This window comes from Ostrinia furnacalis, unplaced genomic scaffold, assembly GCF_004193835.3.
Source record: "Ostrinia furnacalis isolate ACB-3 unplaced genomic scaffold, ASM419383v2 OfSCF0389, whole genome shotgun sequence".
NCBI lineage: Eukaryota > Metazoa > Arthropoda > Insecta > Lepidoptera > Crambidae > Ostrinia > Ostrinia furnacalis.
In genome coordinates, this window is record NW_021130628.1 from 1,321,510 (window position 1) to 1,345,007 (window position 23,498).

The 23,498-nt window shown below is 35.4% G+C and overlaps 3 protein-coding genes across 4 annotated transcripts in view; 1 reads left to right on the plus strand and 2 right to left on the minus strand.

Annotated features, from left to right (window-relative positions):
* Positions 1 to 23,498, plus strand: part of LOC114362581 (uncharacterized) — a 190,780-nt gene that overhangs the window by 70,867 nt on the left and 96,415 nt on the right. The gene's annotated exons all lie outside the window — the stretch shown is intronic.
* On the minus strand, positions 7,385 to 11,585 carry LOC114362551 (uncharacterized). 2 transcript variants are annotated; one of them, XM_028318008.1, is made up of 3 exons: positions 11,200 to 11,585; positions 9,614 to 10,682; positions 7,385 to 7,805 (listed from the first exon to the last, which is right to left on the minus strand). In XM_028318008.1, the coding sequence occupies exons 1-2, from the start codon at positions 11,339 to 11,341 to the stop codon at positions 9,619 to 9,621; spliced, it is 1,206 nt and encodes a 401-aa protein (XP_028173809.1). In that variant the 5' UTR covers positions 11,342 to 11,585; the 3' UTR covers positions 7,385 to 7,805; positions 9,614 to 9,618. The 2 variants fall into 2 exon arrangements, with proteins under 2 accessions (XP_028173809.1, XP_028173802.1); XM_028318001.1 differs by having other exon boundaries at positions 7,385 to 10,682.
* On the minus strand, positions 17,565 to 20,492 carry LOC114362571 (uncharacterized). The gene is made up of 3 exons (XM_028318028.1): positions 20,293 to 20,492; positions 18,951 to 19,541; positions 17,565 to 18,738 (listed from the first exon to the last, which is right to left on the minus strand). Exons 2-3 carry the CDS (start codon positions 19,539 to 19,541, stop codon positions 18,520 to 18,522), a joined length of 810 nt encoding a protein of 269 aa, XP_028173829.1. The 5' UTR covers positions 20,293 to 20,492; the 3' UTR covers positions 17,565 to 18,519.

The following is a 23,498-nucleotide window of genomic DNA, read 5'->3' on the forward strand; positions in this document are numbered from 1 at the left end:
ACTTAAAAACAACGTTACATCAAAGTTTGTTTATCAGTATTATCAGTACTAAATGTTTGTACAAGGAACTTATTCCTGGAAGTATTTTGTAAACATGTAGTTTCGTGGAAGATATTTCAAGTTTGTTTCAAGGAAAAGCCATACAAAAATGTTTGCCTCTAGTCGATATTTTGTAGATAAGTAGCAATAAATATACTATTGGTTCATATTTGGTCCAACATTCAGGATCTCCTAATGTATATTAATTAAATTGGCCTCAGTTTTAAATTCTTCGAACAATAATATGATGAAATCATTCTTGAATTGAAAAATCATAATTGAACGTCGGTCCAGAATCAGTATTACAAAAAAACTCGATTCAATTCCGTTCAAAGATGTCCTGTGATTGGTCTAAATATTTAAATTCAAACAAATAGAAGCCTCAATCTACTTACGCTTCTCAATCTCTAAATTGAACCGAGTTTTAAGCTTCTCAAAATACCTACATTTTGGCGTTAAGTCGAAGGCCAGTTAACGTGAAATTATTAATTTGATAGCAAAGTTAGCACCTATTGCTTTAACATAAAGTTTGCCAATATTTACGTCGTGAGAGGTGCGAAGGTTAAACCGATAGTTATTTGTATAAAGAGACCAAAAGTTAAGAATGTCATAAACATTATCAAATGGTTAAATGAACCCTTATAAAGAGACCAAGAGGAGGAGGAGTATAATGGACGTCGTAAATATAATCTTCAAATGGTAAATGAAGCTCTAACACCGCAATTTTTTATGTTATAAGAAAATTCTCGGAAAAAAATCTTAAGTCAAGAAGTTAATGGAAAAATGATCGTTCAACGGTTTTATATAACATCGATAATACTGCTATCAGAAATGTGCTAACTTCAAATTATTTGGCTTACTTAAATATTTGTTACAATATTATGTTACAAAAAGTTAAGGAACAATTTGCTTGCCTTATTGTAAAAAATAATCGTTTGCATTTTTCATCGTTGGTGTTTCAACTGTCTTATATCAGTTCAATTTGCAACAAATTACTTCGTTAACACCTCGAGTAGTAATCATGATACAAAATATGGACCATTTATACTTCTCGCATCCTTATGCTCTAGGAAGGCATGCGTTCACATTTATTTAAAGAATCCCGGATTCGGATTTCATCTCGGCATATTTTTTAAGAAATCTAAATTCTTCGAATTCTAAGAAATCCTCTTGAGGTCATCTTTACTGAAATTCAAGAGATTATAATGGATTAAATCCTTTATTACCTACTTATTGCCTACCTTTATTGCCTTGAAAAAACGTGGTAAATACGTACGTAGGTACTAACACGACTATAGAAATATGCAAACTAATCCATAATTTAAAAAATCTTCAAGTAACATATTAAATTATAATTCTTCGCAGAAATTTTACTTGAGCAAATCTACAACCACTAAAGCTCATCTAGGCTTATAAGATAATCGTTTATGTCAGAGTACTTTTATTAATAGCGAAAAAATGAATGAAAATTAAGCCAGATTATTTAGGTGTTAACAGCTTGCAAAAGTTTTAATTATGGAGTAGTAGCCAGCCGAGCGAGTTAATGTAAAATCGAGGGTAGAAGTTTTAATCGAGTGTGTCCAGGCTTAAACGAGGACTGTGTGCTTACGACACTCGATACTTTAGCGATTAACGATTTTGCATCCGATGTTTCGTTCGATTTGGGGCACCGTTTGTTATTGTCGATCTGTTTTCGCAGCTTTTAACGATATCACTTATCGAATCATAAAATAAAATTCGAATCGATGTGAAAACTTAAAATACAAATCATTCGTTAATTATGCAAATAATGGCATTATACGCGTTGAAACAAAAGTTATTGCTTTATTTATTAGTCATTCATGAACTCGTCATGCCAATGACCCATGTTATTATTAAAGTTATCTGCATACAAGTAGCTTTTTAATATGAAGTTCAATTTGATCCACCAAAAATATTCAGTGAACCCCGAAAATAAATGAGCTGCATTTCGTAATCCCTCAGACTTTTTTGAGTTCTTTCGATAAGGCAAATGGCCTTTTAAATCTGCATTTAGACTTCACATATTTATCTCAAAACGCAAATCACTGACGTCCATTGTCACACATAGGTACCTACATAATTATAAATAGGAATAACATGGGGAAATCCTTGTAACCCAGATTGATTGAGAGTTTTAATTCTTAAATAATTCAATCGAAATAGTACAAACAATTCCCTAACATTATTTTTACAATTTTCCTTCCCAATCGGACATAGTCATAGCGTAAAGGACCAAGTATATTTCATTCATAATTATACTTACGTCAAAGCTTGGGTGTGTAGTTTCCACTACATTGTGAACGCTGAAGGGAAACGTCCTTGTGGTAACAGAACTGCAGACAAAAGGAAAAAACATAGAATCTAAGAATAGCGAAACCACCCCTTAAATGTCAAATAAATTATAGCTAAACTCGGTTTAAATTTAACTCTCTTCTATGGTGAAAGCCGCCCTTAATTTGTGCTTCAATTTTTTCCTTTCCTTGCGAAGTGAGTGTTTCATATGTTTCGTGACACCCAAAGCGGTCAAAAATATGTACCACAACTGTACCAATTGTAACAAAGACATGTTGCGTACCTAGTTATTGGCTAACTTGGATGTCACTTTTTTAACGCTGACTGTAAAAATACTTTTTTTTCATTTATTTAACAACTGAAAAGACAAACTTGTTTCCGTCGTATATGTAAGTATTACTTTATTAATTTACAAAAGGACATTAATTATCTGTGATTTGTCGCTGCTACGTCGTACTTATTGAGGTCAAAAGTACATACATTTGTACTCGTTCATTATGAATAACCTGAATACCTGAGATAAGTAGTGTCGTCAGATACGAGTACCTACTTATTTACTATGTTTCTAATCTTAGACATAAGTAGGTTATAATCCTCGGCGTATGTTTAGAGTAACTACTATTAAAGGTACTTACAGGGTTAATGAGATATGTAATAAAACCTAAACCACAAATTTGATTGTACCTAAACAGTGAGTTTACATGGCAGTTTCTTTTTTATGCAGAACAAGGCAAGTGTTTGCAGTTTTTCAATATTTTAAACACAAGGACAATGAGTTAAAATTTTTAATTGAGTTTTATCGTAATTTTCTTTGCAATTTTTATAGTTCTACGCTACTAAAAAATCAACCAATATTATAAAACTCTACTTAATTCAAACGGATTTTAGAGTTTCTCTCATTTCTATTCTTAGAATTCTATTCTGATTACAAGTTTGACATTGCATACCTTATTGGCGTCACGTAACAAATAAGACCATACACAAATTCATTCAAGAGAGTTCTAAAACGATGGTCACAAACAAATAAAGAATTTCAGTAGGCTTACTCATAACATAAAAGAAATTGGATGACGAATGTCCAAAAGGACATGAAAGTATTGGGACTCCACGAACAAGACGTTTGAGATGGAATTAAATGGCGGCGCATGATTAGGAAAGCCTGAAAGGGTTAAAGCTTCTACCACACCAACGAGTGCAGTTCGCATTCGCCGGCGCGATCATAGGCCAATAACAGTCCGCGCGACCCATGACAGTCCACGCGACCCATGACAGTCCGCGCGACCTGTCATTGGGCTATGATCGCGCCGGCGATGGCGATCTGTACGCGATGGTGTGGTTGAAGCATTAGGCGAGGCAGAAGAAGAGAAAAAAAAATAGGAGATTCCCGTAGCTCCTGATTTATTTTTTATTTTTATTTATTTAATAGGACAACCAACAAGACATACACTGGAAGACAATCAATATTTGATATTGAATGTCACGAGACAAATGTTGATTGCTTTATCAGCAATAGATGAGACTCGATCTTTAGCTTCGGATACCTATTTCTTTTCTATTTTCAATCTATCAAGCTGTAGGATGTACACAGGATTTGCATCGTGAGTTGGAATACCTAGTTGTGTTTTTATTATCATGACCCAAATACATTTTTGTCTCTAAATAGGCAACTTATTTATATCTAAGGCGATAATATCCCAACGGTATCGGCAATCCACTGCCGATTCAACAATACATTGGAAATATTTATTGTTCTATCAGCGAATCGTTATTTGACGAAAGATTCCGTCGTCTTAGGCTGAGTTGCTGCACCATCTTAATTTAACTTTGACAAACGTCAAAAATCTGTTAAACTCCATACAAAAAGCACCGGTAATCGTCATAGTTACCGTCAAAGTTTGGTGGTGCAACTCAGCCTTAATATTCAGAAACAAATAGTTCTGTCGATGAATCGTTCTTAAACAAAAGGAATTCAACGGAATTCCCAAAAGCGAAAGGTTCTGTCGTTCATCAGTCAGACGGAGAAATTACTGTCGGTGATATATTATGTTTCAAACTCCAAATCAACATTATTTACTACGTAGTATCTACCCGAGTATTCTGTCCTTTCGCCTCTTATGTCGACTGAGGGTATGGACCTATGACGAACGCATTCGTCACCTCTGTGGGTGTGCCAAGGAATCACGTATGAAGTCTACTACGCTCGCATACGCAAGGCGGTTCGACGAAGTTCTTACGACCGGGTTTTCCAAACGATGTGCGATGATTTTTACCTGCATTTCGATTCAGATAACGATTTTAGGTACTTGACTAATCGATTTGACCAATTTGTGAACTCTTATCTGTAATAACTATGTCAACACGAGTTACATGACTCATTGACAGCTATGTTTGACTGATATATTTTTACGCTACAATATAAAAAAAACTATATTCAATAATGAATCTCTGTAAGTTGCCTTTTTAAAAGTTTTGAAAGGTAAGTAGATATACGGTATACCTATAACTTTTTTGATAATAACTTACTCAACATAAATTCACCTGTATAATTTAATCAATAAATAAATAAATTTTAGAAAGAAAGAAGAAGCAGCTCCACAAAATCATAAGTCAAGTCACGGTTGTGACACGTTAAATTAAATTATTGACCATCATTTTGTCATTTGATTAACCTCTGTCTAGTTCTCAGACAATTATCAAAACACGATAATCGCACTCAATATTAACATACAATATCAAATTAAATTCGAGACAAAACCTTTAGGAATTCAATAATTACCTCTAACTAGTGAGTTTTAATTGCCTCGTGTCACCGGTGATTTTAGTAATAATTACAAGGTAAGCCTTTGCTTGTCAAGCATATGACCTCATATACATAAATCTGTTTAGAGGTAGGATATACTTAGTTATTACATATTTATTATTGCGTCACAATACCGCATGTAGTACGCGGAGCGTTATGATTATATCTATAATTATCTGTAGATAGAAGTCTATTGTCAATTTGCCAAAACTCGTCACACTTTTGTATATTTCATACTCCATTGAACGTAAATTTGTAATTAATGTTAACAAGTACACGTCAATTGTCACAAAATATGTTTTATATTTTTAAACTCACTCGCTAACTGGTGCGTTTGGTATAAATTCATGATGAGGCTGGTCCCGAAATTATTGTTCAATTTTTGATTACACATGAAGTTTTACTAGTCTATTCGGTTTTATGTTATTACAAAACATTACCACGCCAAACTCTGTAATATGCATAACTACTTAAATGCTAATTTCGAGTGCTCCTTTGCATAAGCGTTTCAAAATTGTTAATTGGGGCTTGCCTACAATAGCATACTTTGTTATGTATTCTGGCTTAATATAATATAATGCAAACGTTTCTCTAAGTTCTAACCAATTGTTAGTAAGTAGTATAGTACCTACATTATTATTGACTAGTTTTTCGGATCCGCCCGCGTAAAATTCAAGATGTTACAGAAAATTAAAGTTATTCTATGTTATTTTTACGTAGAAACAGAAAGGCCTGAACCAGTTTTTTTTTATTTATTTTATTCGGAAAACCAATGAAATGAAAAAAAAGTTGAGATGAACTTTTGTATAGGTACTCATCATCTCAGCCATATAAAGTCCACTGCTGAACATAGGCCATAACTTAGACATAAATTGGATGAGGTTTTTGTCTCAAAACGTAGGTGAAACCGTAAACGGAGATTTTGGACAACGGAATTTGGAATTCTAATGCTAAGTTGCACCACCTAACTTTAACGGTAACTATTACGATAACCGGTTGACAGATTTTTGACGTTTGTCACAGTTAAAGTAAGATGGTGCAACCCAGCCTAATAGGTGTGATTTTACAACTTTTGCAACAATGAGATGTGACTGACTCCGATAAGATATAAGCAGGCCTGGCTCACTCCGCGCGGTACATCCGATAATTACTGATTAAACGAACTTACCTGTACGTGAAGTTCTATCAGAATTATGCGAAGGCTTCGTCCGAAGGGATTAGCAAATAACACTTGTAGTATCGCCCATTAGATCGCCACTCACACACTGTATTTGAGGGTAGATTCTCACACAAAAAATAAAAATACCTGACATTATTCCGGTGGTCGCCTCGCCTGTTTGAGTCATATAGTTTAGAAAGATAAAATATTTCACTTATACGGGTAATTATCTTCAGATAAAAACGGGGAGGGAGGGTTGCTAATCCCTTCGGACGAAGCCTTCGCATAATTCTGATAGAACTTCACGTACAGGTAAGTTCGTTTAATCAGTAATTATACTCAGGCTTCGTCCTCGGGATTAGCAAATAACACTTGTAGATTTTTAGAGATTTTAGTGAAATATTTACTTTTATTAAAAAAATAAAAATAAAATAACAATCAGCTGAATATAATAAACGATTTAAAAAACTAAATACCACTCCTATTATTACCTTGTAATATTGATCTGGCAAAACAATCGTTTGAATGTACATTACTTATGGTTCTATTATAGAACCTATAGAATGTACTGGAGGAACCGCTCCATCCAGCGGTTCTTCTAATTTCATCAAGACTGATACCAATATTACGGGCCGCGGACGTAGCCGCGTGCCTAGTACTATGTGCAGTAAATATATTTACGTCAATCCCACTAGCGCTTAAAGTCTCCTTTATCCACCGACTTAAGGTCTGGGGACCAATGGCTTTATATGGTTTCCTGAGACTAATGAAGAGGGAGTCAACGTTTTTACGAAGAGGCAACGTTTTATCTAAATAAACTGATAAAGTCTTTCCTGGGCATATTTCAAGTTTTTCTGTAAAATATGGTATCATTAAAACTGGCTGTAAACAACCTTTACGTGTTGTTTTTAAAAAATCTGGGATTTTAATTATCATGTTCGAAGATTGATTTTCAATGTTTTTTATATTAATTTTAGATAGGGTCTGAACCCTATGTGCAGTAATTAAAGCAATTAAAGTAACAAGTTTTTTAGAGATTTGATCTAGGGTTAAAGTTTCATTTGGATACATTAAACTTAAATGGTTCAGAACTATAGAGGTATCCCATGTAATAGAGTACTTCGGTAAAGGAGGCCGTAAGCGAAATACGCCTTTAAAAAACCGCTTAACCCGATCATCTTCACCTATATTATTACCCATTAATAATGAGAGGGCTGACCTGCAGGAATTAAGAGAGCCATATTGAGATCCCTCTTCAAATAGTTTATTAAGGAAATAAATAATTTGTGGGACTGACGCGTTAAACAAATCATAATCATTGTCTTTACAAAAATTAAACCATCGTCTTAAATATACCTCATACTGTTTAAACGAATTAACTGATAATGAGGCAAACATAACCTCAATCGCCGAGGGAGGTACACATCTTCTTAACCACGCTGTCCGCACAAGATCCCTGCCACCAGGGTAATCTTGGTGTGAATGTTGCGATTGCTAGAATGGTAAGATGTAATTGGGTTTTTACTTGCATTAAACACAATTAGGTTAGATATCAAGAGGCTTTTAAACAGAGGGTACCACGGCTGTGTGGGCCACAATGGTACAACCACTACACCTCTAGCTTTATCAGATATTATTTTTCTCAGTGCTTTCAAGATGACAGAAAATGGAGGGAATGCATAAAAGAAATAGGCATTCCAGGAAATTGAAAAAGCATTTATAGCCAATGCGTCAGGATCTCTATTCCAAGAAATGTATGATAAACATTTTTTATTTATTCTACTAGCGAACAGATCAATTTGTGGTGAGCCAAAGTTTGAAACAATTTCCTTGAATGCCCAATCAGACAGCTCCCATTCTATATCTGGGTGTATTCGTCTGGACTCAGCATCAGCTACTTTATTCTCAGCTGAACTTATATAACAAGCCATTACAAATATACGACGACATTCACACCATTTCCATAAACGTGCAGCAATGCTGTTGAGGTGGGGAAACTGAATGCCACCCATTCGGTTTATGTAGGAGATGGCCGTAGTGTTGTCTATACGAAGAAGGATTTGACAATTACTTAAATCTTTTGCGAATATTTTTAAGCCAAAAAATGCCGCTTGAAGTTCAAGGTAATTGATGTGCTGTGATCGTTCGTGAGCACTCCACAACCCACTAGCCTTCTCCTCTCCGCACGCAGCTCCCCACCCCGTATTTGAGGCATCTGAGAAAATTTCCAAATCATGTGTGTCTTCTCTAATTCTACTAAATGGTCTTTCTAAAGCATTTAACCACCATTCAAAATCAGGTTGTAAAGATTCAGGTAAATACATAATTTTGTCATAATTGTCGTCTGACTTTAAGTTTAAATATTTAATACGCTCAAAGGCTTTTGTATACAACCAGCTGTATTCTACAGCAGGACAAACTGAGACTAAAAGGCCAATTAAACGAGCAAATTCTCGAATTTTACAACGTCGGAGATTCAAAAACTTTTGAATTTCTACTATGATGCGATGTGATTTTTCACTAGGCAACGTGATTTGGAAATTCTCAGAATCTAAAACAAATCCTAGAAATGTACATGTTTTTGCCGGAACCATAGAGCTCTTCTCTTCGTTTATCAAAAAACCAAGAGACGTTAATAATTTTCTAGTTTGCACTGTATTATATAAACACATCTCATATGTCTGTCCCATTAACCAGAAGTCATCCAAATAATTGGTTGATATTAAACCAGCACAACGCAATAAGCGTACTATAGGTTTCATTATTTTAACAAATATGTAAGGTGCTGTGCACAAACCAAACGGTAAAACATTAAATTCGTATAGGGATTCTTCAAATTGAAATCGTAAATACTTTCTTGAATTTTGATGTATTTTAATAAAATAATATGCGTCTTTTAAATCTATTTTAGACATAAAACAATCCTTTGATATTAATTTTAATACTGTGCGTAAATCCTCCATCTTGAAGTGATTATTTTTAATAAATTTATTTAGATTCTTTAAATTCAAAACAAAACGAAATTTACCGTTTGGCTTGGGCACAAGGAACACACTTGATAAGAATTGACCTTCTATTGGTTGACATTGAGAAATAGCACCGATTGTTAATAAATTATTTATAGCATTCTTGAAATTAATTTTCTCGGTAGACGTGTATTGTCTTATCTTGGGAGGACTTGTCTGGTTTACTGGGCAATTAAATGGAATCTCATATCCTTTGATACAAGAAAGAACTTCCGAATTAGTAGTAAGGAGTGACCACTGGTCATAAAACAAGGGTAAACTACCAGTATATTTTACCGTGTCTAGCGGCGGCCTCGCGTCGGCTGCGGCTGCGAGTGTCGCGATGAGTTCGACGGCCCTCTCTTGCTCTGAGGGGCCTCCTTCGCCTTCGGATGATTCGGAGGCTTCCGAGCAGGGTAGGGGCCCTTCCAGTTTAAACTTTTTGACGTGCTGGCAACCGCGGTTGGTTTCTTGTTATTGTTGTGGAATTGTTGCTTAGGCAGCGATGTTTTTAACTCGGCTCCCGATTTATTGATAGCCTTAGCCGTCTTTATAGTTTCAGATAAATTCTGACCAAAAAGTAACTCATCCGGTTTTGTATTTTGGAGTTGATCCTTCATCTCTTTTTTTAAAGATGACAAAATAAAATTTCTCCTTACAACAGAGTCATTGTACTGCGAGTCGCATAAAATGCGTTCTGTATCCATCAGCAGCTTAATAAGCGATGAATCTGTATTATTCTTAGAAATAAGAATATTAAGCGCCTGGCCTAAACATGAAATAGCAGTCGCTGTCTGTTTTTGCCGAAGCTCAATGCTTTTGTCACGTTTGGCGGTCATATCTGAGATGGCTGCTTTAATTTCTGCATTTAAAGCAGGGGCGCTGATCAACTTGCAGTTACTGGGTAGTAAATATTTCTCCTGCAATTCTTTACGGAGCTCTTTGCTTAAACCGTTTGAGGCGACATGTTGAAGCCTGAGAGCCAAGTCTTTATGGATTTCAGGACCATAAGCAGCCGATATAGTCGGGTCCTCTCCTAAAACCTCGAGAATAGCACCATCTAGTGCTACTTCAACAGGTTCGGATTCCTCGAAGATAGGCGCAGTGCCTACACACTGTGCACTAGTGGACGGTTCCGCCGTGCCCGCTACAACGACAGAGACCCGCTGCGGTATGGTTTCCGGTACAGCCATCGAAGGGAGCGAGGTGGACTCGTTGGATGGCTCAGTAGCGCACTGTGTGCCATACTTTGAATTCAAACGCCTAAAACCCGTCTCTGGCTCGAGTATGTCGCATTCGTCCAATATTTCACAATCATTCGATGATATGTGCTCTCCATTATTTTCGTTGCAAGCATGATCGACGTCTGAAATCAACCGATTTCAAAATAAGTATTAGTTAAGAAACAGCCCAAAGTACTGTTCGCAAAACTAATTAATCGGGTAGTACAGATCCACAGAAAAGTACGCAAACCCATTAAATGAAATCACCATAGCAGTAATGCATAATAATTACATAGTAATCAATTTAAATTATATGGGGTAGTACATCTCCAAAGAGAAGTACGCAAACCCCGGTAGGTGATTTTAGGCTTGTTAAATAATAAATTTATCTTAACTTCCGCTAACAGTCATGTTTCTATAAAAATAAGCCAAAAAAAACGGTTCGAGAGTACCGTTCGCAAGGCAACACGGGTAGTAACAACTCCAAAGAGAAGAACGCAAACCCTTTAGAAACTATGAAAATAATGTTGACACTTTTCACTGGCTAATAACTATAGAATAACTACCGTTGTTTTATAAAGATAATAAGAAAAGATTTCTTACGAAAAACTAGCCATTTTAAAAGGCACTATTGTGAATATAAACGCGCTGTTTACTAACCTTGTATGTCCTTATGATAACAGCTGTCCGATGACCGACTTGTAGATCTGCTACGACTCCGATGCCGTCGTAACTTTTTCTCCAACTTTTTGAACTTCTTCCACAATTTTTCGAGGCTATCCTCACTTTTACGTTTAGGCATTGTAATACAACGTAAACCTACGTACTTCTATCGTAGAATAACTAAAAAAGTATAGAATAAGACGAGGCGCGCGCGTGATCGTGGCGAGAACTAAACGACGACTGACTCAAACAGGCGAGGCGACCACCGGAATAATGTCAGGTATTTTTATTTTTTGTGTGAGAATCTACCCTCAAATACAGTGTGTGAGTGGCGATCTAATGGGCGATACTACAAGTGTTATTTGCTAATCCCGAGGACGAAGCCTGAGTATAATAAGAGTTATACGGTGTACTCCGACCCATTGGGATCTTTTGTGCCTCGTCAGTCTCCCCCTTCCGTCAGCATACAAAACGAAATCCCTCATACTCGTATAATATTAATCCTAAACAGACCTACGTGTACATATGGGATTACTAATGTTTGGCCAAAAAACGTTTCCCAAATTATTACATCGCAAACAACGTTTCGAAAATTTTCATTTGGCAAATTCTCATTTGGCAAATCAACTTCTTGCAAACTTTTAATTCGCAAATGTTATTTTTGGCATATTATTGTTTAGCAAATTATTGTTTGGCAAAGTATGGTTTGCCAAATGTTTCATTAGGCAAAAATATTTCACGATAAACTATATACAAAATAATTTGATTGGTGCATAGAATGGAATACAAATTAGCTTGTGGTTATTATTTTGTTTAGTGGGTAGTTAATATAAAATTTGTTCTACATTAATTTCCTTATTTCACTAACATAAAGGGTCACTGTTCTAACCTAACCTAACCTACTATTTTCTGTAATACCTACTTTTTGCAACCATACTATTTTCTGCAATGTTTTACATAAAATTCTTGTGAAAACCATGATCATGTGCCTTATACTTTGATTTGTGGGTAACGGTGGGTAAGTATGTGAAGTGTCAATTTGACCAAACAAATTATTTGGGATATAATATTTGGCAACATAAAACATTTGCTATATAAACATTTGCCTAGTAAAATTTGGCCAAATGATAATTTGACCAAATGAATTAGTTGCGAAAAGTACAGTTGCTAAAAGTTCATTTGGGAAATGANAATAAAATTGTAGGTACGTAGTGCTGTGCGAGCTGAATTCCACTGTATCGCGTCGTAGCAAGACTCGCATTTATTTAAATCGTCTTGCGGAGTAATCCTTCTGTACCTGTACTATTACTTATTCTGTGATATAAGGCACTTTGTTCTTTAAAATAAGTCATAATATGAGTGACTGCATTTGCATCTATAACATCATTACAAAGTTACAAAGTCTAAATAAGTCATACTGAGAGAGCTAAGACAGCGGGATGTTCCTTAGTCATCGAGCCAAAGTTCGAATAACATGTTGTTTTGTACTTTAAAACTGATATCATATGTATTACGTAATACGTCACAAAAGTAACGTACAATTGATAGCTATTTGTGTAGAATTTTTTTTTTTTTTTTGTGTAGAATGAATTAACTATTTATGCATAATAATTAGGTAGTTAATTATGTGTCAGACACATTAATTAAAACTTTGTGCTAATAATATATTCGTACAGATAAACACTTTATCGTTTTCTTTAGCCAGGAATCAAACCTGCAAAACTCTGTACCTTTTCATAGATTAAGATGCATGTTTTTGAGTTTGTTAATAAATAAAGTTTAGTGTTTTACGAGGGCATACCTAATGATTTTTTTTTTTATGCTAGCCAAGGCAGGTATTTGACCGCAATCGCACCTGGTGTTAAGTGAGATGCAGTCTAGGATGGTACATATCTGCCCTGTAAGTGCCTATTCACTCTCGCCTTGAAAACGCCCGGGTTATAGTGTTCAGGAAATACAGCAGCAGGCAGCGAATTCCAGTCCCTAGCTGTTCGCATTATAAACGAATCGTCGAAACGCTTAGTGCGAGCTGGTGGAATGTCGAATTGGTGAAATACTCGGACAAAGTCGTGAAAAGAAGCCAGTTTTAAAAAAGGCTTCTCTAGCTTATGTACCTACACTAATGTTTTATTACTTCTGCTTATACACAATACATTTTGACAATGTAGTAATTTAACTAAAAGTTGCTATCTCTATGCTCGCAAACAAGCCAAAACCATTAACAGTGTTAGTTTACAACTAACTAACAATATTATGACATGTAAGGTCACCATAATTACGGGTTTTTCCAATGTCCTACTTTGTACAATATTGTTTCACATGTCAGTACAACTTGCTGCTGAAATGCAAAAGGGCCAACATTGAAAAATCTTTTAAATAATATTAAAAGTATTATAGCTGATAGCATAGTAAATTGATGGTTAAAATCCTACACAGAAACTTCATTTCAAATCTTTTTTTCCAAAACATACTAGACGTTATAACTAAACTTATTCATAAAGCTCTATAAACTATTCAAAAACTTTTTTAAAGTGAAATTTGAAGCCAGGACCTTCGATATTTTCATGAAAATTGAAAAGAAAAATTCTGGGAGATCAATTTGAATTTATCTATGAAGCAACACTGTATGCACAGATGGCGCTGCTAGCTATCTGATACGCCGTGCAAGCTATCTCACGGCGGATATGAATAAACTCATTTCCTACTCCATTGATAACTAGATCGACAGCCCAGATAACATGACTAGAATAGATTTTCTTTCAATTCATTTCCTACAAAAAAAGGTATGTCCTGACTCAGGATGTATAATTTCCTTTAAAATTTTGTACCTAATCACATTTTTGTCTTGTACCTATCATTAGAATGAAATACCTACAAATATTTGACCTGTTTCACAACTATAACAGTATCATAGCATGACAATTGAGGATGACTTGCCAAACGCTGTACTAAATTTTTAAAATAAAACTGATAAAACTATGTAAATGAAAATGCTTTAAAAACATGAATGTATTATCTCTAAGGCCCGTATTTAGAAACATAACTGAAGCAAAACACCAAGCATAGATTAAGTGTGGATTAAGGCTGAGTTGCACCACCTACGGTAACTATGACGATAACCGGTGCTTTTTGTAAGGAATTTGACAGATTTTTGACGTTTGTCAAAGTTAAAGTGAGATGGTACAACCCAGCCTAAAACTGGGATTGGTCGAACTTCATAACTTAGCCTTGAATATTGATTAACACTACCAACCTAAAGGCCCTTATCTATACAAATCCTTCAATTAACTAAACTACGGAAGCGTACTCAATACCCCGTTTGTTATCAAAATAAACATTGAGTCACTTATCATGAAGGCGTTACAGAATTACGTACTTTGACACTAGACTGGACTGACTCATTTATCTTCCGTACAATCTACCCGTATCGTATGGTGGGTTTTTCCACATTGGCACAACGTAGAAAGGTACAGAAGACCCACTTATGATATGATGAGACCGCATTCGGGCTGCATTACGAATATCTGGTGGAGAAGAAGAATCAATGTTAAACTAATTTATATTCAACTCATTATAGGGCTTCCTTCTAAACGGAATTATTTAAAGGTTATTTCTTTTCATTCCCCTACTTTTTCGCATCCAAGTAATGTTGTCTGAAGGTCTCCTTACTAACCTACCTACGTCATTGGTAAAGGTAATTAAACTAGGATAACTGGTTGTATCGCAAAGTGTTAGCTAAAGGCTGGGGTTTTCCTACCTGGACCCTCGATTGTTGAACCCATTTTATGAGCCTTTATAAACTGGATGAGTTTTATTTTCTTGTTCTTTTTCCATGTACTGTCGACGACACATCAGAATATACTTGTGCATTTTGTTGCAAATAAGCCTCTAAAATAAGTCCCTAAGTACTTGTATACTTTACAACGGAGGGAAGTCTATATTATATTTAGAACTCCTCCTATATTCTTCTGATTACATTCTTTGTGGATTCTAAGACAGAGGGTATCCCCTGGAACTACTCTACCTTCACTGAATGGGATTAATTGGAGGCCAAGTTGTAGATCTTAGATGTCGTTTATGAGTGAAAACCTCGTAAGTCGAATTTTACCAAAAAACTTTTTAATGTAATAGGCGAGAAACCTTTACACACATTTCGAGCTCACCTATATTCAAATGAGATGATTGTAGTACCATCTATCGTGTTCAATGAAAACCTCGTGAGTACTCGGTGTCTGGTGTTTTTTGTCTCTCCTGAAAAATTTTGCTTTCGGTACTCCCGAGGTTTTCACTCGTCAACGACGCTATACAGAAGCTGCAATGGTGTGAAAGTGTGATGGAATAAAGTCCCGTTAAACTACTTGAGATGCATTCGTCTGTACTAAGAGTCGATCTAATATTATAAGCAGACTAAAGGTTCTTCTGGCGTGTAGTGTGAGTCTTAGAATGCAGGCGATAACATAGTATTGCAATTTCACGCTTCGGCTGTGCTCTATAAATAATGATTTGGCTAGCTAGCTTTTATGCAAACTGCTTTTATTGATGATAACTTTACTTTTTGTACAGTCGACGGCTTCAGACTTCAGATTTTTGTTGCAAAATCACTTTAACAACACGACTTCATAAGATGCTTGATACTGTACAAATGGCCCTGCTGTATTTATTTGTATTACGATACTATCGCCATCCGTCGCGGTTGGTAGGTATGTGGTACTGTCGAATGCAGCTGTCGAATGAATTTCAAGTGTTGACTTATCATATCAACATTGCGTGCATAACTATGTAAACATAGTAAACATCATTTTTGTCAATGACTTGACTTTCAGCATTAAACTCAAAGTACCTATATTTTCAAATGCTGAGATCGTAGTGTCATAAAAAGGAAGAATGCTTTCATGTCGAGAGCAAATGTTAAGGACATGTTTTTTATTATTTTATTTACACTTTTGCACATACAATTGTACAGTGGCGGACTTAATGCCACTGAACAATTTTTAAACCCGATGTGAAATGTTAACTCCTGTTGATGAGTCTATCATAAGATTTAATCTTTAATTTGGGTTTTTTATTACGGAATAAAACTAGTCATTAATTTAAAATATTCCCGTAAAAGCCTGTAGCTACATGAAGGTTTAATTAACGGAATCTTCCATGCCTTAGCATATTCTGCAATGTCAACCAGTGGCCAACGAATTAAAACCAATAACGGTGTAATGCACTCGCTTCCCATACAACCGGTTGCGTCATCTCTTTCTGACTTACCAAGATTCCGATATGCAGGAAAAGGACAGAGGCTGCCTGTTGCTGAACCCCACTTTTACCGGAGGAAAGCAAGAGAAAATAAATTTCGTCCCTTTTGCCAACCTTCGCAGCTTTATTGTTTTTCGGAATGATGCTGGCGGTATAAATATGCGATTTGGGGGAGATTTGCTAAGTAATATATTTGGATGTCCATATTTAGAGATCGGATACATTTTACAATTTAACATCCTTATTACATTTAAGGATATAAATAGGTAACAAAAGATAATAAGTAATTAAATAGGTAGATAATGAGTAATTGGGATATTCTTCAAAATGCGGGCAACTTTCTATAGGAAAAACATGACTCACACTTTTACTTATTTTTACATTTAGGACATTGTCTTTTAAGTACCTACCTAATGGCATGCATACTGTTTGACTTAGAACAGTTTTATATTGGGATGATTATTATCCATTGCCTGTAGTAAACTGTTTGTTGTTTTTTTTTTATTACAAAAAATTTTTTTTTTTTTATTTCAAAGCAAAAGCAGTTGTATGTCCTACGGACATTTTAATTCTCCTGTAAAAATGCCATAAAATGTCCCGTGCACATGGGATCTTCGCCCAGACAAAAATTCATTAACAGCAATAGATTTCAATTTCCGATACGGGATCCCATTTTGTTGTTTCTGTGTTAGGATAGGATGAACCCAATTTATTAACACACGTGTGTTTTGTACCATCGAAGTTCATGCCAAGTTTTAAAGGAAAATGAACCTTAATTCTTTCAGATGTTCATAAAGCATAAAACGAGTGCCAATTGCTACCTATTTGCTATTATTTCCTCAAGAGAAGTATGCGAGTATTTTGTATTAACAATTATAATTTTTCGAATGTACTTAATTTCAATTACAATAATTAACCTTTGAAGCCGCATTCCTTTCAGAGAATATTATTTCGTCAGGCGTGTAATTATTTAATGATTACAGATTAAAAACATAAATTTTCTCATGAAAAAGGCAATTTCTAATGTAATTCAATTCAATTTGTTTAATATTTAATCGAATTTCACCAATAATAAAACATTATTTATTTCATTCACGTCAATTTATTGTTACTTATATTAGACATACATACATTAATACAAATACAGACTAGGAACACTTAATATCTAATTTTAGATTATAGTTCACTTGTTACAGGGTTATTTTTCAAATCGAGAAACGGTGGTCCAAAAACAGACCCTAGAACAAATGAAATATAATATAGGAGGTACATACTACTATTTTGATGTGGCTCAAAGTTTGTCTCCTACACACGTAGTTTAAATGCGTACATTTGTCTGCCGACCCTGATCGCACTATGACGTATCATCGCCTATTATGGTCACACAAAAACCAGGCATTTCGAGGTCAATGTCTTTCCACACACCACTCAAGGATTCCGTGTATTATCATCAAAATTTGGCGTAGTGCGAAACGGTTCAACAAAAAACATCAAGGTATACAACAAGGAACAATCATGATATGGCATCAAGACGAGAAAGTTAAAACTAAGTACATAAAAATACTACAAGTATTACTTTAAGGCAAATGGCTCTGTTTTCAATTAAACTATACGTCGCTGAGTAAATAGAGAATCACGAAAGTCATACAATTGCATTGTTTTGGCGAAAACAATAATGAACTGTAAGTTCGTGCACTTAAAAGGTAAAAAATGGCTCAATAAGGTCTCTTAAAGCCCAGCTGGATTCAGACGAGGTAAACGACCGTACTCGGCGGGATGTTACGCATCACTCGCCCTGAGGAGTCGACCAGAAAAAAACAAGAGAATCCGCTACTGCGCCGTTTGAGATTTAAAAATCCGCGCAAAATCTTCACTCGTCATTCTCTGGCGTATTATGTAACCGTTAGAAAAAGACGAGCTAGTTTTTTTACTTCAAAAGAGGTCACCCTCGTCATCACTAAAGAGTGTTACTTTCATTCATAAATACAAAGTTTGAATTTTGGTTAAATCTCAACGAACTAAGATAAGAATACTGATCAGGCTTCAACCTTCATCGCTAGAGCCTTGGGCTCATAGAGACGTGTAAGCGTTTCTGTAGGAGTCTATGGCGGCTGCGATGGACTGTGGAGTGCAGGCGTTTCCTCGAGCGAAGGTCATGCTGCACCCTTGTCTCGTGAAGCAAGCCTTTTGCTGTTTTTCGCTGCAGCACAACAGGATGGCAGCATTGCAAGCGTTTGTAGTCTTACTCGTACCTCCGTTACCCATAGGTACTCGTTCTTGTTTGACGTTCTGTAAGAAAGAAAATAGTAATTAGAAAAGAAAAAGGTGCATCACAGTTATGTTATTCACAGATATCAGACTTCAAAACTTTTTGCAAGTAACAGACTAGCCATGACAAAATTCATCGTAAGTTCTAAAGACTCAAAATAATCATAATTTCCTGAGATATTTACAACATGTAATAACTATGATCAAGAGTTTAATTGAGTTTTAATACTTACAGCTTGATTGCTGCCATGTTCCACTTCAGGCTGAGGCCTCAACATGGGTGTCTTCGGTTTGATAGGGTCAAAGGAGATCGGTCTCGTGCCATCATTGCCATCCTCATCTGCCACATCCTCTTCTTCATTGGTTTCAGCTATGCCCCAATTCTGGTTAATATCGTCCATATCTGGGAACCGCTTTGTGACGTTCGGAGTAGGTGCCATTTGGACGTTACATGTACAGTTTTGGGGAACCGGGTAAGGTACCGGATATGGGACATAAATAGGCGCGGGCGGGTACGCAGGTCGCCGCACGTAAGTCGATATCTCGTCCAACAACCTCCAGATTTGGGGTATAAGTTCCTGATTGCGGTCGTAGTCCCTTCGGTCGGGGTAATAGGGATTAGGCGGTGGTGGGTAGTCGTACCCATAGTTCATTTGCCAGCGCTTTCTCCTGTGGCGCGTCTGCCCTCGGTAATCTTTGGTGGATTCAACATTGTCCGTTAGTTCGTCGTCGCGTTTTTCGTTTTCGATTCGATCGTTGTAATGCCGGGCGTGGATGGCGATTATGCATAACGCGAGGCACAGGAACACTGCTAGTGACTTCATCTGGAAAATAACAAAAGAATAATAAATATCATGTTACTTGACCTCAGGAAAATATAATAATTATGTATTAGGTATCTAATTGGTTGGTGTTTGTTCGGTATTGGTAAGATATTGATAAGAATTTGAATACAAGACTTGTGAAACGGGTTTGGCTGACATTTCACTTGTTTGAGTGGTTATTATCAAGCTGTTGCATGACTAAAATTAAAAAAAAACCGCAACTAAGATTTCTATCATTATTCTTTTCAAATTGTTATTTTCAGTTGACGGTAACTAGCATTTAATTGAACTGATGTTAAATAAAAAACCTGTTGCCCTTTTTTTATTCATTAAGTAATCGCTTTAACGTAAAAAAAACTGGCATTTATGTTATATCGTCATTAGCAAAATAATGATCAAGGACATTAAGGTCGATAGATTGTGGCATCAAATTAAAAATAATAAATACCAACGCAGCTAAGTGATTTAAAATTACAAATTGAATTTTGTACGCATTTGTTACACCCATAACACCAATAAATAGTATCATTGATCACTTTTACGCATACTTTAGAAGTATTGGAATATTTTTATCACACCACTTTTACACACAACACTGAGCCTCATTATTTTTATGGTGCAGATCATTTTTGCTTGGCAACGCATCCTGTAGAAAGTTGGTCCAGTGGAAAGTGATTTGTTTGTATTTTTATGATTGAACAAGATTATATAAACTTAACAACACGGATCTATAGTAGCGGCCGGTACGCACCTTGTATTATTTTTGAGCAGCAGTGGAACGTTCTAAATTTAAACTTTGATTTATAAAGGTCGCACTATTGACACTGTTTCACTAGTTTTGTACCACAAATGCCGGTTCGCGACGACCGTCCGTGTCAACGCTTGGAAGTAGACTGCCGCGTCTGCGCCTCACGACCGTGACAATGAATGCGCAAGCGTCGCCGCACCTCATCAATATATACGAGTAAACGAAAATCATGCGTAGGTACAGATTGTTATCCACATAACGCTTTTTCGATGAACGATGCGAGTTGCGACTATTGACTAATGAAATAATATACAAATGATAAATTATTCGAGAATGAAGTCATAGTCAATATTGAAATTAATTCTAGAATGTGATATTTGTTATGTCTACTGATACACATTTGTAATCGAATACTTATTTGTGCTAAAAATGCATAATTTACTGCATTTTAATGTCGGAAGGTTCCGGCTACATTAAAAAAATTCTGTTGATTATTAACTTACTCGTAGTTTCGATAAAGTGAAATGAGGAAATCAACATAATAAGTTGAACCAATAACTGAATGAAGCTGAAACTTACGTCACTTTTGGTAGAACCCTAAAAAATTCCAATAAGGAACGATTCTATTGTTTACCCGACTGCAAAAAATGAGGATGTGACAAAAAATTCGCCTCACGTTTAGACCCGTGTCACATGAGGTGACAATTACGGAAAATATATTCACTAGTTCAGAAACATCCTTATATCGTCTACGAAAGAGACTTTTTAACAAGTTAATCCATTTTTATTTTGTTAAAGTTCAGGAAATCATTTTTGTTGTCTCCTAATCCTAAGTAAGTTACAAGGGCTTATCCTCATTTCCTTTATCGTTTTAATGCTTTTTTCAGGAGCTATGTATATTAATGTATAATCCTCAGAGAAAAGGTAAATGTTTTTTTTTTCTGAAATAATTTTTGGAACCACCTTTACTTAAACTAACCATAAAACTGTAACTACAGACGTACACATCATAAAAACACCAATATTTTATAGAAACCTTGATTTATATAACATGTATACTTAACGAGCATTTAAGAAGAAAATACAGATTTTTAAATTTTAGTTTAGTTCTACTGTATAATACCTACTATGCTTTAGTTGTTATGTCAGTTATTAATTAAAGTACATAACGTCATAAAAACTATTAATAATGGTCTTTAATTAATGTTATATAACCGTTGGCGTATGTCAGTATAATCAAAGGTTTGGAGGATAACCAGAAATTACGTCTATTTATTTATATGAGATTTTCCTCATTTTGATTTCCAATGGAGTGCAAAATTGCTGATTGAATAGAAGTAAATGGGTACATAGTAAGCTTCCATAAGTATGGATTTTAGTTACTCCACTGAAATAGGGATGTTTCCTGAGTAAAAAAGCAAGCTTTTGAATTAGTCCGTCGGTTAACTTAATCAAAAATACTTTTTTCACTCTTTTAAACTAATTAAAACTGAAAGAGATAAAGCACGTCAAGGTTTACAAGAATAAACCCGTGACGTCAAGGCGTGCTTAAAAGTGTAGCACTTTGTGACTTCACGCGGAAGGTATCATAAATTCGTAATAAAATTACTTGTTTGATTGACAAATATAAAAATGTGTGTCCAATATTTTTGATAGTGTAATTGACGGACTAAAAGTTATATTTTAGGAAACTAGCCTATTGCGGCCATTCGAGCTTTTGTCCCTACCCTGGGTTTAGGAAAAATGTGTGTTCCATTAATACAAAGTGGCCCTGATAAATCTAGGTTATGTTTAATCTAGATATTGCATTGTGCATATTGTTATTATTAAACATTACTTCCTAGTTGAGTCACGAACCTAAAAACCCGAATGTGACGTTTTTCTTCGTCACGTAAGGACGTCATTATCTAATAGATAGAGTTTAATAGAGCTTAATTGGCGCCTGTGTTTTTAGCTAGACTGTACACAGTACAGAAACAGTACAGTCAGCGTTAAAAAGCAAGTGCCACTCAAGTGGCCAAAAAATTGACAACACAACCTTTTTTCAATTGTAACAAAGATTTGTACGGACTCTTTGGCTACTTTGGGTGTAATGAACTATTTGACGCTGACTGACTACATTTTAACGCTCTTAAAATACTATTGTTCGTTGTTAGATGCCTATTTATGGCTGCTTATAAAGGCTTCTTTTGACCACAGCTGGCAATCAACGATACAAAAAAGAAGAGAATTTGAATTTATTTTAAGAATAAATTCAAATTCAAATGCTTTATTGCTCCATTAGTCTGACTTTGTCACTAGTAATGTGCTTTTTGGCTGAAAATAAAACTGAAATTTACTAAATGATAATAGATATCATTGTGTTCTTTTCCTGAAACTGTATAGGTACTTACTACTTAATCAAAATCAGTAATGTCCTAAGTTTCATTGAACCATTGCATTCAGAGACTCCTCAGTCCTCTAGCTAGAAAGATTGTAAGAACGATTTGTATGTTATCTATTAATAAATTGTGACATATTTCCTAATTAAGAATGTTGGTCATTGCTAATCTATAAAACGGTGAATGCATCATCAAATCCATTCGTAAAAAGTCATGATTAATGGGTGCCTATTACTTAATTTATCTGGAAATTAAAACATTTAAATACACCACAACGAAATATCAATCAACGCATCTTTAGTCGTCGCATTGTTTATACAAGTAGTAGGTACCTATTCTGATTATAGTATTTGTCATTAATGTCATTAATAGTCACACAGTTTTAGACCTACCTACATCTACTTATAGATATTTGTCACACATGTTTCATAGTATAGCTATTATCGATTTGAACAATAAAGTTATTTCCTTGACACAAATCGTGCATCAGTTACGGTGCATGCACTTACTACCGTTACCCACTAATGTGTCACACAACACACATGTTCTTGAACAGTTAGTGGGTAATTACTGTAAATATAGATATTTTGTGCCGTATTGTTAAGGACTGGACAAATATTAATAGTACCTACTTAGTGCCTGAGCAAAAGATAAGGCTACTTATTGCAAAATTCGCTTAAGAAAGATAAAGACGCCCGTATTCATAAACGATGCTTGCTTAATTGAAGCAGCAAATCGAACGCACAGCGTTGAATAGAGCTCTGTGATTGGTTCGGGTATGACCCTATGCGTCTACGAGCACTGTGAGATCTCATAGCAATGTTTGTG